The 15,340-nt window shown below is 45.5% G+C and overlaps 4 protein-coding genes across 4 annotated transcripts; 2 read left to right on the top strand and 2 right to left on the bottom strand.

Moving 5' to 3' along the window:
• Positions 1-442: 442 nt before the first annotated feature.
• On the top strand, positions 443-3,200 carry LOC133928459 (small ribosomal subunit protein eS4). Its single transcript, XM_062374793.1, has 5 exons — positions 443-583; positions 1,600-1,677; positions 1,774-1,954; positions 2,068-2,165; positions 2,519-3,200. The coding sequence occupies exons 1-5, from the start codon at positions 581-583 to the stop codon at positions 2,951-2,953; spliced, it is 795 nt and encodes a 264-aa protein (XP_062230777.1). The 5' UTR covers positions 443-580; the 3' UTR covers positions 2,954-3,200.
• An 84-nt stretch (positions 3,201-3,284) lies between these two features.
• LOC133928460 (ferritin-like catalase Nec2) lies at positions 3,285-4,670 on the bottom strand. The gene is made up of 3 exons (XM_062374794.1): positions 4,190-4,670; positions 3,844-4,069; positions 3,285-3,757 (listed from the first exon to the last, which is right to left on the bottom strand). The coding sequence occupies exons 1-3, from the start codon at positions 4,561-4,563 to the stop codon at positions 3,374-3,376; spliced, it is 984 nt and encodes a 327-aa protein (XP_062230778.1). The 5' UTR covers positions 4,564-4,670; the 3' UTR covers positions 3,285-3,373.
• Positions 4,671-6,120: 1,450 nt separating this feature from the next.
• On the top strand, positions 6,121-9,991 carry LOC133928457 (histidine--tRNA ligase, cytoplasmic-like). The gene is made up of 6 exons (XM_062374791.1): positions 6,121-7,580; positions 7,720-7,899; positions 8,137-8,529; positions 8,650-8,931; positions 9,248-9,388; positions 9,469-9,991. The coding sequence occupies exons 1-6, from the start codon at positions 6,213-6,215 to the stop codon at positions 9,769-9,771; spliced, it is 2,667 nt and encodes an 888-aa protein (XP_062230775.1). The 5' UTR covers positions 6,121-6,212; the 3' UTR covers positions 9,772-9,991.
• A 75-nt stretch (positions 9,992-10,066) lies between these two features.
• On the bottom strand, positions 10,067-12,540 carry LOC133928458 (bifunctional protein FolD 2-like). Its single transcript, XM_062374792.1, has 5 exons — positions 12,381-12,540; positions 12,091-12,274; positions 10,895-11,052; positions 10,574-10,786; positions 10,067-10,472 (listed from the first exon to the last, which is right to left on the bottom strand). Exons 1-5 carry the CDS (start codon positions 12,471-12,473, stop codon positions 10,242-10,244), a joined length of 879 nt encoding a protein of 292 aa, XP_062230776.1. The 5' UTR covers positions 12,474-12,540; the 3' UTR covers positions 10,067-10,241.
• Positions 12,541-15,340: the final 2,800 nt, after the last annotated feature.

Here is a 15,340-nt window from a genome sequence, read left to right as displayed (position 1 = left end):
CGAAGCACCTACGACAAAAGAGTTAATTTTTTTTAATTAACAGTGCGTGTTGTCCGTCAGACTCTTATTCTTATTAATATAATAAATAATTCTTCTATCGGTTTCATTAAAAAAGGCTAATTGATCTTTTTTTCTTCTCCATAAAAGAAAAAAAAGAAAAGGAAAATAAAGAGCACTAGCCAAGTCTGAATTTCATGGGCAACAGAAAATGGCCTTGCTGTTTTCTTCTCTTTCTCTCTTTTGAGTGGAAATTAGGGTTGTCAACCTTTTTGGGCTTTCTGGGGAATACTGGGCTGACTCTCATTCGTGCCGAATTTCAAATTAAAATTATTGGGCCTTACATGGAGCAGCCCAGGTCGGTATACCGACTCCTAAATGGGCCGAGCCCAACCCTCGTACCAGAAAGCCCAGAAAGCCCATCACGGGGGGCAAACCGGTGAATCCCGCAAACTAAAACCCTACCCCTGCTATTATATATACCCTCCCCACCAATTCGCTCTTCCACTCTTGTCATCCCGGCGGCGGCGGAAGGAGCAGCAGGCGGCGGCGAGGAGCGGCGACCCACCCCGAGCTCGCAATCATGGTGAGCACCACCGTCCCCTACCCCTCGCCACCACGCGCGCTTTCTCTCGCGTCGATCTGGTCCGTGGCCTTCGTAGAAACGCCGTTTCGACGTAGATGGATGGACGGACGGGTTTCGGCTCGAATCCGGCGGCTTAGGTTCGTCGTAGTTCGGAGGGTCGTGGGGTTCGTGTGTTGCGTAGCTGTTCAGGGTTTCCTCGGTCGTAGCGAGTGAACCACTTGGTCTCGTCGCGCTTTCCGGGGAGGTGCTGATTTAGTTTGTGGTGCCATCGCGCCATGCTATGGCCGGCAGACTCATCTGTCGCCACTCTAGCCTGGCCGGATGAAATCTGTAGTTCAGGAACATTTGGATTCATGGGTGGGATGTGAACTGCAGATCGGTCTCAGGTGATCAAGTCTGAGGTTCCTGACAACTGATTATTGAGTCAAGGTGCAGAGTTTGAGTCCTGCGTGAAATGTTTTGGAGATGTCTCACGCGATTTGATGGATGGTTGGCTGGGCGAAAGATGTAGGATGACAGGGGAAGCCTGTAGTTCTGGGCATGATGTTTTTTAGAATGACATCGGTCTTGTTTTATTATCGCTGAGAGTAGAATGACACTGAGAATGACTTTTTTTATGTGCTGCTATAGTAATTTTGGCAGTTTGGATTTGCATTTTTACTGTGATCTATGTCCTGTGAAAGTGCAAAGTTTAATGTTAATTTCTGCTCCCTGTTCTGGTTGCCGCAAGTTTCATGTATTGCTTTGATGGTCTATACTGCTTATATGACAGCATTGGTGCTACACTGGAATGTTCCCATATGTAAGAATGGATTAATTAGTAAATCTCCTGAAATAACACAGAAGTAGAACCTAGTGTCATCTCGAGTTGAAACTCGATAGATAGTTGTTATCAGCAACTTTGGAGGGCTGTCCATGTTGTAGAACTAAAATAATGATGTTTTGAATATGATATAACATTGTGTGGAATGTGTTCTGGTATACTGATCATTGTTTTTGTTTTACCTATAAACCAGGCTAGGGGTTTGAAGAAGCATCTGAAGAGGCTCAATGCCCCGAAGCATTGGATGTTGGACAAGCTTGGCGGAGCTTTTGTAAGTCTGCCAAATTTCCTAGCTTTTGCTCCTACAATATTCAGTTATTTCTGTAGTGTCCAGTTGTCTGATATTTCAAGCGGGTCTTTTTGGTAGGCTCCCAAGCCATCTTCTGGTCCTCACAAGTCTAGGGAGTGCCTTCCTCTGATCCTCATCATCAGGAACAGGCTCAAGTATGCTCTGACATACCGTGAGGTTATTTCTATACTGATGCAACGCCATGTTTTGGTTGATGGCAAGGTCAGGACTGATAAGACGTACCCAGCTGGGTTCATGGGTATGCTCTGATCTTTCTTCCAATAGCAAGATACTTCAGGGTTTGCTGTAAAACGCAAGCTCCTTCATCTCTAAAATCACATCTTTACTGATGCGTTGCATACTTTTTGGTAGATGTCATTTCCATTCCCAAGACAAATGAGAACTACAGGCTTTTGTATGACACCAAGGGCCGTTTCCGCCTTCACCCTATCAGGGATGAGGATGCTAAGGTTAGGTTATGTTTCCTTTTGTAGTATTTATCTTATTGTTCAAGCTAAGCATCCTGTTTTTGCTTATCTACTTAGAAGTTTGATCATGATATTTGCTTTTTTGGAGCTTTACTTTATGGTCTTGCTATATTGTGACTGTAATCTGTGTCTGCTGGCAGGAGCCTAATTTTGTATTGAAAACAATGTTTGCTTTCTGTAGTAATATTAGGCTACTCCCAGAAGACATAGATTACAGTCACAATATATGAAATTTATCATTTCACTCAATCTTAAAGTTCCTACTTTATTTCCCCCCCCCCCGAGTATCATTAGTTTACAAGTTCAAATGCTGATTGCTAAGGTTCTCTGTGCAGTTCAAGCTATGCAAGGTTCGGTCAGTCCAGTTTGGCCAGAAGGGCATCCCCTACCTGAACACTTACGATGGCCGTACCATCCGCTACCCTGACCCTCTCATCAAGGCAAACGACACCATTAAGATTGATCTGGAGACCAACAAGATTGTTGACTTCATCAAGTTTGACGTTGGCAACGTTGTCATGGTGACTGGTGGTAGGAACACTGGGCGTGTTGGTGTGATCAAGAACAGGGAGAAGCACAAGGGCAGCTTTGAGACCATCCACGTTGAGGATGCCCAGGGCCACCAGTTTGCCACCCGTCTTGGCAATGTGTTCACCATTGGCAAGGGTAGCAAGCCGTGGGTAAGCCTGCCCAAGGGCAAAGGTATCAAGCTCAGCATCATTGAGGAACAGAGGAAGCGGGATGCTGCTGCCCAGGCTGCCGCCGCTTAAATCATAATGCGCGTTGAGTTTTGCTATAGTGAGTTATCAGCAAGGATATAGAACTATCATCCCAGACTATCCATTTTAAGTTTTGGCAGATGCTTTGATTCGCGAACTGATATTTGCAGTTAGCTGTAATGCGACTATGTGCGTTTTCAAGAACATCTCTACCTGTTTTGTTACCCCGTCTCTGTGGTCAATTGAGACTGCAATTTTTTTTGTAACTGTGCTAAAAATTTGTCTTTGCTGATTGGTATCGTGTTTATCCCTTGGATATCAAATGTGATTTCACATCAGTTACATGTCTCAACTCTCAAGCGAGATGAATTTTTCTGTTCTGTTTCGGGCAATGTCAAATGAATCGACGTTCTTGTCTGAAAGAAATCTGTTTTGAGGATGTGGTCTGATTTGTGTGCTGCGTGGCTGCATCTACGCGAGCTGGAAGAATCCTCTGGCAATGGTGCCGTTTGCTCCCCTGGGCAGGAACCCGCCGGGGATCTGCTCGTTGCGCGAGCCGTAGAGGATGCGGAGGACCTCCGCCGGCGTGCGATGGAACCCGAGAGAGTCCTCGCCGGCGCCCAGGATGTTGCTGATGGTGCGCCGCTCGGCGCCCTGCTGCCGGTCGAGGACCTTGACCCCTTCATCCTTGGCGCCGCACCCCGACATCCGGTTGCGCCAGTCGGAGATCCGACGTGTGAAGTCCGCCACGGTGTGCCCCTGGTACGGCGGGACGGCCTCGTCGGCGCGCTGGTAGAGCAGCAGCCGGATCACCGCGTCCTGGCCGGCCTCCACTGCCAGGATACTCGCCTGGAGCTGCACGCCCAGCAACGAGATGGATTCATCTATCCGTCCTTGCAGGCTTGCAGCAGCAGGACGGGACATGGGATGAGAAGGTTTACCCGTTTGGAGAGGTAGCCCATGAGGGTGGAGCTGATGCCCATGGTGGCCGCGGCCGTGACGTGCGGGAGGATGTAGGAGGCGATGAGGAAGTTGACGGTGCTGGCGTAGGGGTCGAACGGCGGGTCGAGGCGCGCGCCCATGGCCTCGTCCATGATCATGGCGAAGCGGTCGTCGCTGAGGTCAATCGCCGGCCGCGGGAACCCGCCCACGGACTGCCTAATCGCCCTGCACATGACGCCATTGGCCATTGCCATTGTCCAGAGAACCAGGATGAGCCAAAGATCATGTGATGTCTGTCACTCATGGCGGATTGGCCATTGTTGCATGGCATGTGTCGTCTCGTACCTGATGTGGCCGACCTCCTGGTAGCCGAGCTCGGCGGCAATCTCGGTGGTGCGGAAGTCGAGATCGGCCCTCCTGGCGCCCACGGGCCGGGGGCCGCCGGCGGAGAGGTTGCGGTCGAGGAAGTCAACACCGCGGCCGAGCGCGCAGTGGAGGAACCACTCGGCCTCCACGAACTTGGCGTTGAGCAGGAACTGCAGCTGCTCCATGTCGGTCGGATACACGGCCAGCGCGCCTCGCCGCGGCGCGCTCGGCCGGCACCGCGGGTCCTCAGCGCCAGCGCCTGCGCCGCTCGGCACGACGGTGGCCGGGGCCGTCACGGCGAGCCTCGGGAGGATGGCCGCGAGGAGGAGGACGGCGTCGCGCGCGCGAGCCATGGCTGGCTGGTTTGGTTAGTTGGGAGAGAGAGAGCTCAGCTGGAGGAGTATTTGTAGTGTGGGGTTGGGGTTAGTTAATTTTAGTTAGTGTGGGTTTAGGAGGGTGTGAGGTTAGCTTACGTTTTGGCAAGCCATGAAATGCTTGTGTGGAGATCGGGTAGGTTGAAGTCACATAGGAAAAGGAATCAAGAAATTAAATAGAACCCAAAATGGTTTTTCCTCTTTAACCATGGCATCATTTTCGCGTTCTCGAAAAACCACTGTGTCATTTTTGTTTATTGTCACCTTACAAGTGAGCTGCGTTCTTCTCATTGTTTTCTAGTTTTTCAATTCAATATCAATCAAATCCATTCAATCCTTCACATGAACTAAGGCGACCTGAAAGTGCTACCAGGTCCAGTGAAGTTTAAGTTTACGAAATTAGCGTTGCTGGAACATGATGTGAAGATGGTACAACCATGCAGTGCTCCTTGTTTTTGTCTTTGTTGAAAGCTTCCTGGTTTGTAACCCATATAGAAACTCATTCTCGAAAAATGCATCAGAAAAGGACGTTGACCATACATGGCAATAGAATTTTGATTTTCTACGTTCACTTTGTCATTGTGATGTGCTGGTAAGATATTTAGTAAATCAATCCATGGAGCGAGCAAGGTCGATGCCGGTCGATGAACTGTTTAAGTCTACTTCATGAATCGCAGATGAGCCAAGTGACGGACATAATCAAGTAAATATACTATCCTCTGCTACTACAGGTTACTGTAGCAGTGGATCCTAAGTACTGGTTATATATACGTATATATGTGTATATATATATGTATAGGTACATATATACGTACATATGTAATTTTTTTTCAAAAATTCTAGAAAAATGTCAAAATGAATATTAGTTATATTAATAAATTGGCTAAAAAACTAAAATGCAAAAAAAAATATCTAAAACTAAAAAAATATAAAACATATTTTTTAGTTACTATTACTTTCATCTACTTGTTAAAACTATGTACATGTATAAAAATACTATTATTTTCTCTATAATTAATTGAATGTGTTTAACATTAATAATATTATAAATAAATATTGAAATGTATAAAATTTGTGAACCTAGTTTTTTAGTCTTATTTTATTGTGCTCTATATAGAAAAATAAAAAACGAACGTGACATAGACGTGCCAATCGAACTAGTGTGTTTTATACAACATGGTCTAGTAATTCAACCGCATTACTCATTCATCCTTGCAATATTATTGAAAGACATTTTGGCTTTAGAGAGTTTGATTTTCTTTCAAAAGTGCGAATTGAGCAAAATTTGGTCAGATAGTTCTCCTTTCATAGAGAAAGTGAAGAGCTGAGTTGGCAGGCCACAAGCGGTGACTTGGACACGACGTTTTCTACTAGAGTTGAAATAGCGGAGATAATTACTCAGTTATCACTTTTAAAAAATAATAATTACTACTGAAAATAATATACAAATTATTCTGAATCTATACATATAAAACACAGTGATAAATGAGCGATTAACACTTCCTCCTATTAGCGAAAAAGCGAACGCCCGGAGACAGCGTATCCGCGCCGTCCATCAGATCAGATCCAATTTGCCTTTCCTCCTCGCTCTAGCGTTTTGGATCGCTCGCGTGGCCGCGTCCTCCCCCATGGCGTGCGCCGCCGCCGCCGCCGTGACGCTCGGCGGCAAGGGCGCTGCACTGTCGCCGGCCGCCGTCTACGCCCTCTCCCTCGGCCTCGTGGACCCCGCCATCGACCCCTCCGCGCTCCAACGCCTCTCCACCCGCGCCCCTTCGCCGCAGGAGACCCCGGCGTCCCTCCGCGCCTTGGCGCTGCTGGCACCGCCGGAGTCCCGCGCCGCCGCCAGTGTACTGCTGAACAAGCTCCTTCTCACCGCCGCAGACTCCCCCTCCGCGCTCGTCACCGCCGCCACCGCCACGCGGCTCGCCGTGTCGCTCGACCTTGCCGCGGCGCTGCCCCCAGGCTCCCGCGACGAGGCAGCGGTGGCGGCGGCGTCCGCGCCCGTGGCCGTCGCGCTCGCCGCCGTGATCGATTGCTGCGCCGCGCCGCTCGCCCGCGTCGCCGACGCCGTCGCGGCGCTGTCATGCGAGGCCGCGCGCGGGGACGCCGCGGCGTTCGACGTGCCGGCCTCCGGCGACGGCCTCTCCGCCAAGGACGAGGCGGATGTCGCCGCCGACATCAAGATGCTCGTCTTCGGCTCCAAGCTGGTCGGCAGTGCCGGAGGTGCCTCCGCCGCCACGTTCTCAAAGGTGCCCGCCGTGAATGGGATCTTCCGTGAGGCGGTGCGCGCGCTGCACGCGAGGGTACGGATCGAGCTCAACTCTCCGGTGAAATTGGGGAAGAGGGATGCTGGTGGAACCGGTGAGGGAAAGGAGGAGGCGTTGGTGGTGCTGGCAACACAACTCGCGAGATCAGTGCAGGCAATGTGCAAGCTAAGCGTTGCACGGGCAAAGCTCTGCGCGGAGAAGAGCATCAATGATGCTGAGCTCCGGGAGAAGCTTATTGGTGGCACTGACGTTGATGATTTGAAGGGTATGCTTGATAAGGTTATGATTGATTCAGACGCTGTGTCGGTCTTGAAGGGGGTGTACAACCACTTGCTCAAGTTCAGGGACTTTCTTGCCTGGGAGGCAGCTGTGGCCATGGCGGCGATTGAAATGGACAACTCAATCGAGAAGCCCCAAGCTGGTGTCGAGAACGAAGCGGGCAGTTCAACTGAGAAGCCACAGGCTGGTGGGGAGAAAGCGAAGGGCGACAGGAAGAGCAAGAAGAAGAAAACGTTGGGGAAAGGTACTTCTGCTATACTGATGCTGCTTAGAGATCATGTAACAAATGGAAGTGAAGTTCCTAGCGTGAATTCTAAACTGGTTGCTGAGTGGGGAACCACGCTCTCATTGCTGTTTGATCCGAAGTGTCCAAAATTGGAGTCTCTTGTGGAGAAGGTGAAGGAGATTGTTGAGAGCAATGAAGTGAGGAGATTGCCCAAAATACCTAAGGTGAGAATCATATTATTTGCATAATGTTTGTTTTATTTATATGGTCCAATTACTGATACTTTTATATGGTCCAATTACTGCTACTCAGACTGGTAATGTTCCTTTTTTTCTGTCTAAATGTTTATGCTACTCCTGTTAGGGTACACGTGACTTCGGGAAAGAGCAAATGGCAATAAGGGAGCGTGCATTTTCAATTATAACAGGTGTATTCAAGATGCACGGTGCTACTGCACTTGATACACCTGTATTTGAGCTGAGAGAAACCCTCATGGGCAAATATGGTGAAGACTCGAAGTTGATATATGACCTTGCTGACCAGGTATTGTTTCAGAGTCCTCTTACAATGATTAGATTGGTGATAGGGGTGTTAATTTGGCTGAAAATTCCCATTTCTGTTTGATACCTGTTCTTTGTATGAATTATCTGTACGAGGTTAAGGAGAGCATTGTCAGTATTCGGGGCATTCAACCACTCAGGCATTCATTTGTTGCAGTATTTTCCTCAGATGCTGTCCTTCTAAATTTGGTTTGGTGTCTTACCATCAAATAACATGCAGGGTGGTGAGCTTTGCTCTTTGCGGTATGATCTGACTGTTCCATTTGCCCGGTATGTTGCCATGAATAACATAAGCGCACTGAAGAGATACCAGATAGCGAAAGTATATAGAAGAGATAACCCATCGAAGGGAAGATATAGAGAATTCTACCAATGTGACTTCGACATTGCTGGTGTATATGAACCGATGGAACCGGATTTTGAGGTTATCAAAGTTTTGACTGAATTGTTGGATCAGCTGGATATAGGCACATATGAGATAAAATTAAACCACAGAAAGTTGCTCGATGGAATGTTGGAGATTTGTGGTGTGCCTGCTGAAAAGTTCAGAACAGTTTGTTCGAGTATTGACAAACTAGATAAGCAAACATTTGAGCAGGTGAAAAAGGAATTGGTAAGCATCTGAGCTACCTATTTTTGTTTCAGCTGAGGGAATTTTAGTTGTTTATTTGATCTTGGTGCCTTGATGTGGATATATTGATCATAGTCCTAACTGTTCATTATGTTGAATTAGGTAGATGAGAAAGGCATATCAAATGAAACTGCAGAAGAAATTGGCAATTTGGTGAAGACTAGAGGACCCCCGTTGGAAGTTTTGCTGGAGTTGAGAAAGGAGGGTAGCAAGCTTATGGAGAACGAAGGGTCTGTTGTTGCATTGAATGAGCTGGAGATATTATTCAAAGCTCTAGAGAAAGCAAATGCAACAGGCAAGATAGTTTTTGATTTGAGCCTGGCTAGAGGCCTTGATTACTATACTGGTGTTATATATGAAGCTGTGTTCAAGGGTGCCACACAGGTTAGACATATTTACCTATCATTGCACGGTACCTGTCAAATTGTTAGTGTTCTCATCATCCGAAACAATTTCATTCTAGCACTCAAGACCTTGGAAATTGATGTATTGAACTTTGATTTATATCTGAATTATGTCATCTGAAAACACATCATTCTAATTCACTCAAGACTTTGTTAACTGATGTATTGAACATTGATTTGTATCTGAATTATTATCATTTTATTACTTTTTATCTGAAAGTATACCCCAAGCCCATCTCTAACTCAGCGAAGAGCCAAAGAACCTTTTGTTGATTACTTACCATATTTTGCAATAGGTTGGCTCCATTGCAGCTGGTGGCCGGTACGACAACCTTGCTGGTATGTTTAGCGGGAAGCAAGTTCCTGCTGTCGGTGTCAGCCTTGGAATAGAAAGAGTCTTTGCAATCATGGAGCAACAAGAGAAAGAAAGACATGAGGTACAGCTCAATGCTCATCTTTTTATCCTTAATGTTTCAAGGGGACTTGCAGTAACAGAGCAACTGATCTTGAATTGCAGATGATCCGGGCTACTGAGACAGAGGTGTTGGTGTCAATCCTTGGGAAGGACCTTATCCTGGCCGCCGAGCTTGTGAGCGAACTGTGGAACGCTGGGATAAAGGCAGAGTTCAAGCTCACTACTAGGGTGCAGAACCACATAAAGTATGCGACACAATCGGGCATTCCGTGGATGGTGCTGGTTGGTGAGGCCGAGATACAGAAACAAAAGTTGAAATTGAAGAACATTAGAGCCAACCAGGAAGAGGAGGTTGATAGGAAGGATTTTGCTCAGGAGCTGAAGAAAAGATTAAGTAAACCCTAGGAAAAAAAAATTCTTTAGATTAGACATGGTTGAGGCGTGTCATGCAATGATCGACTTTTTGACATCCATTTTCCTTTGTGAGGTGATGCCATTGAACAAACAACATTGCACCATTTTGATTTGAACTGGTGGGGGTGTTCGAATTGGCCCGATTTGTATAACCGTTCAAATCCCTGAATTACAATACAATGTACTTAATCAGGCATCAGCTTTTTCTGAACCACATGCATGACACCCTGAATAGTAGTGAGCAGACAAAATTGTATGTTTTCCTTTGCTGCGACTCTGGAGCAGCTTCACAGCCAACAATTACCGTCATTGTATTTCTCAAACAGGATGGTGACTGCTGTTTTTATTATTCTTGGCAAATTGAAATAACCAAAATGGGGTATAAACTGTTACATAAATACACTCAAGTCAGTTCACATCCTTGCATACAAATCGTACAGCACGAGGTTTAGATGAAAACTCTACTCGACTATTCCCCTCTTTGCGCCGTCCACCGTGTTCTTCAGCAGCATCGCCACCGTCATCGGACCAACACCTCCTGGGACTGGAGTCAGGTACCCAGCGACCTTACTCACCTCTGCGAAATCCACATCGCCGACGAGCCGATACCCAGACTTCCTGGTAGGGTCCTCAACAGAATTCGTCCCAACATCAATAACCGCAGCGCCTGGTTTTATCCAGTCTCCTTTGATCTGACAACCAAAGAAAAACATCGCAGTTAGAGCTGGGCGATGAATTGCAGGACACCGTACCATACTGTGAGAAATTGTTACAGTAGAGCTACACTAAATACCATCATAGCCTGCCCAGCTGCTGCAATGACTATGTCAGCTTCGCGGACAATGCTTTCCGGATTAGGGGTCCGTGAGTGCACAATGGATACAGTCGCATCTGCCTTCAGAAGAAGCAGGGATACAGGTAGCCCGACGATGTTGCTACGGCCAACCACAACTGCCCGCTTCCCTTTAACAGTAATTCCACTTCGTGATAGCAGCTCCATGCATCCCTACAGAGGAAAGCTCATACTAAGGTTACCGATTCCTAGTGAAAACAACAACCAAATGAGTGTTTACTGCAGTGATGATGAAAAGCGTTGTGCCAGTTGTTTTGATACCTTTGGCGTACATGGTAGGAACAATGGCTCTCTGCCTTTCATTGCGAGCTTGCCAATATTCAGAGGATGAAACCCATCGACATCTTTCTCAATGCTGATCTCATTCAAGATCTTCTCTTCATTGATATGCTTAGGAAGTGGAAGTTGGACGAGGATACCTGGTATCAAAGCAGATAGTTATAATCAATAGCTTGCCTTCATATTGTAGGAACAGGGATTTGATTATTCATACTGTTGTAGGTAAATAACCAGTGTTTCAAGACAATGCTATACTAAGACATGAATCAAACCGAAATTGGTCCTGTTTCATACTAGAATCAGCAATCTAAACTTGTTGGGCTTTCTAGGAGCCCAAGGGGAGCTAGAGACAGTCAATAGTCAATAGAGAAAACTACTCCGCATCAAATAATACTCTGGATTGTTGTAGATATGTCAACAACATCCTGAAAAGCAAACTAAATAGACATGTGCATAACTCCTCCAAAGCTCAGTTTTTTTTTTAGTTCGCTTTGCAGCAGTTGAAGCAACACGATGCTTTATCTATGCATGGGTCCACAGGAAAAGCCCTTAACATCAGGTAGGCAACAGATCACACCAAAGGAAAACATTAAGGTATCATTTACTCTATTTGTCCCCTACACATATCCGTGCAACTTTGCAACTTGAAATACCTAAGTTCTGATGCCAATCCAGTGAAGTGACTACTCTGAAATTCTATAGCCCAGCCAAACAAGGAGTAAAATTGGGATCTACATCCCCTGCGTAAAGAGATAACCCGCATTGGGAAGAGCGGAGATCATTACTAACTGCTTTTTCCAGATGCTGCACATGTAACAGCGAGGATTCTGACTCCAAGAATCGAGCTGGAAAGGAATAGACTGATCACAGACAGGATTCAGGCCAACTACTTTGAATTGCATCTGTATTCTGTAGGCCAATTCAAGTATCATCAGAGATCACAAGTGAACATCTAATGTATGCCACTCACATGGAATCTAACCAAAACTCCACACTCATCAATTGTAGGCAAGCAGTAATGACTTCATCTACAGCACAATCAGACTGCCATGCTTAAGCCTAACTACAGAGAACACAGGGTGTGTGCTCTTCTAGTACCTAGAATGGCACATTACATCGTCTATTCTGTCCACTGTCCAGGAAACAAAAGGGGAAAAGAAAAGAAAGGGAGGCGGTACCGTGCACGGCGGGGTCGGCGTTGAGGCGGTGTACCTCGGCGACGAGAGCGGCCTCGGAGATGTCCTCGGGGAGGTCGACGTCAACGGAGCGGATGCCGACCTCGGCGCAGGCCTTGCGCTTCATATGCACGTACGTCTGCGAGTCCTTCCTGCTCCCCACGATCACCACCGCCAGCCCGGGCACCTGCGAGCGAGCGAGAGACAGCACATCACCACCGAACTCCGCTTCACTACACACTCCCGAGTCCCGATCCAAGAACCCACCCGCGGCGGGGAGTGGGGGTACTTACGAGGCCGTGGGCGGAGGAGAGCGCAGCGACCTCGGCCGCGACCTCGCGGCGGACGTCGGCGGCGATGGCCTTGCCGTCGATGATCTGCGCCATTGATTTCTTCTTCTCTCTCTCGTGGTGGTGGTGTTGGCGAAGTGGAGACGAGTGGCAACGACGACTCCGGATGGGGAGCTTTTTATATTTTTATATTTCAATATTTGTAAAAATACAATGCCGTTTGAAAAATTACAACAGTACATTATCATCATCTATTTATTGGGTGAGAGCAAGATCTTACTTTATGAACATACGATATATTGTAGATCCTATCTGTCAGATAATAAAAAATAGTGACGGCCACGTGTCACCCATTCAGCAAGCGAGAGTAAATTGAACAGGCGAGATCTTACGTCGACGGATTCACCAAAAAGTGTCGTCCATTATTCAAACGACACTTTTGGTATATAAATCGCTATCCAGCGCTTGTGTACGTGTATATATATATGTATGTTTTTTATTTAACTATCGATTTTATCTAAGAGAATAGGAGTGATTCAAAAATTCTAAATATTTTCATGAGTAAACTAAATTTCACTAGAAAACATTTTAATTGGTTCAATCCAAAAATCATAGGCCAATATTTAATTAAAATTATCTAAAAAAAGCCTACTTTTATAACTTCTAGTAATTCTTAATGCCTCAAATAAATTCCTAAAAATAAAAAAAATCACTAATATTCTTATCATATGATGTAATAATTTATAAAAATATTTCCAAACCTAGGTTATTTGGTAAAAAATGAGTATTTTTGTAATGCTCCATTTATATACATTTTTATCATTTTATGTGATATTCTTTTTTTAATTCAATTCGAATTCAAAATTCAATTTGAATTCAAACATGCACGTTTGGGAACATTTTATAAATTATTACGTCACATGATAAGAATATTAGTGAATTTTCCTAATTTTTGAGAATTTATTTAAGGTATTAAAAATTGCTAGAAGTTATAAAAGTAGGTTTATTTGGAGAATTCTAATTAAATATTGGATGAGGTTTTTTGATCAAACCAATTAAAATGGGTTACTAGTGAGCTTTAGTTTACTCATAAAAACGTTTAGAATTTTTGAACCACTTTTGTACTCTCAGATAAAATTGAAAGTTAAATGAAAAAAATACACACATACACGTACATAAGCATGAGCACGAACAGACATGAGCATTGGATGGTGATTTATATACCAAAAGGTGTCGCCCGTTTATATGGTGAGAACTTAATCTCGCCCGATGAACGGGCGCTTATTGCTGAATTTTTTTCAAACTGATCGTGTATTTTGCAAATATTGAAAAATAAAATATATAAATAAAAAATCTCCGGATGTGTGGGTTTGGTGAGCCTGTGCCCCGTGACTTACATGGGCTTTCTTGGGTTGGGCCTCAGATATGAAAAAAAAAAAACGATTCTTGGTTGGACCTATCTTAGCTGACTTGCGCTCAGATCATTGATGCCTCCATAGTCGTATTCCTATCCAGTTCGACTGACACGGAGCGCGAGGTAGGCTAGCTTTAAGATTGGTGCCAAAACAGAATCGGATAGTTAGCCTCTTTCATCTCTTTTACCTTGAGTCATTGGTAGGTGTGGAGTCCTAGGTGAATATGAAAGAAAATTGTGGGTGGTGTATAGAATAGGTGAAAAACTGTTTTAGTGGGGATAAGTAGAGTAGTCCTTGAGGAAGGATAATCTTAGGGGCTTGAGTCGCATGTGGAGGAGCATGATGCTGTTTAAGATGTCTTTCTCAACTGTATAAAGATCGAATCATTGTGCCATCAAACTGAGCCATCCAGTGTAACTACACGTCCTGCATGAGCAGAATTTGACCTATCCTTCTTCGTGACCAAGCTGGATACACTACTAGTAGGGTTGTAGGGCTGAGAGCAACATGACCCAAGTGACTAGATGGTGCTCTACGTGATTGTTATAGAACCAGACACATTGCAAAGGCTAGTGGGATCTGGCATTCAGTATGAAAACCTTAAGTATTTGGGGTGTCTCGTAGTAGGGTCTGGCGAGGGTGAATGAAGCGTCTCGGCATGAATCGCTCATTCGCTATTATAGATTAGAGGCTGAGTATATCATATGGGTGAATTACCTCTACAGAGTGTAAATTTATCCGAATAGCCATATCCATTGTCATTGACATGCAAAGCTTTGGCCATACATTAGTTAGACTCGGGGCATGAGTATCCTTGTTGGATGAGTGTGTGGACTAGATGTCCATATGGTGAAATTGCTGGCTTGGAAAGCCAGAAGTTGGGTGGTACTCCATGTACACCAGGGACTGCGAGTGTGAGATAGCCCCTCCTAGGACCAAAACCCTTATTATAACATGTTATCTTGTTACATTGTTTCAAGGTTAACTAGTAGACAATATAACTAAATACCAGTCTAAATCCCGTTTTACGCCTAAAACTATGTCGTATAGAATTAATCCTTGTGATATCATTTATGCATCTATCAACTCCTTAAGGTAGTAGTAGGACTTTTTGAATACATCCAGTGCTCATTCTTGCCGCTGTTTAGATGATGAAATGGATGCTAATTCGCTGATGCTGGAGGCGAGGATGAAGAGTAGTTTTAGCAGTCGCGTCCGCACCCAAGCTGCATGTGGCTCTGGGTCACTTTTGTCGTTCTGTTGTACTTTTGATTTGGCCGGTCGAACATGGTTGTAAAATACTAGAAGGCTTAATGACTCTTGTAATCGTGTAAACTTTATACTAATGTATACAAAGTATGTCTGTGATACCATGAATGTTGCAACTATACGTATCAGTTTCTTGATCCAGGGACTAATATAGGAGGCATAGGAGATCCCAGAACGGGGTCTTACATAGGTTGGATTGGCGGTAGTTGCGGGCGGTGAGGCAACGTGGACACCATCAGCCATGGGTGGCGAAGTACCGCTGATTGGGAAGGGTAGGGG

Source organism: Phragmites australis, chromosome 9, assembly GCF_958298935.1.
Source record: "Phragmites australis chromosome 9, lpPhrAust1.1, whole genome shotgun sequence".
In the NCBI taxonomy this organism is placed as follows: domain Eukaryota; kingdom Viridiplantae; phylum Streptophyta; class Magnoliopsida; order Poales; family Poaceae; genus Phragmites; species Phragmites australis.
The sequence above is the reverse complement of the archived record's forward strand: the minus strand, read 5'-3'. Positions and strand labels throughout refer to the sequence as shown.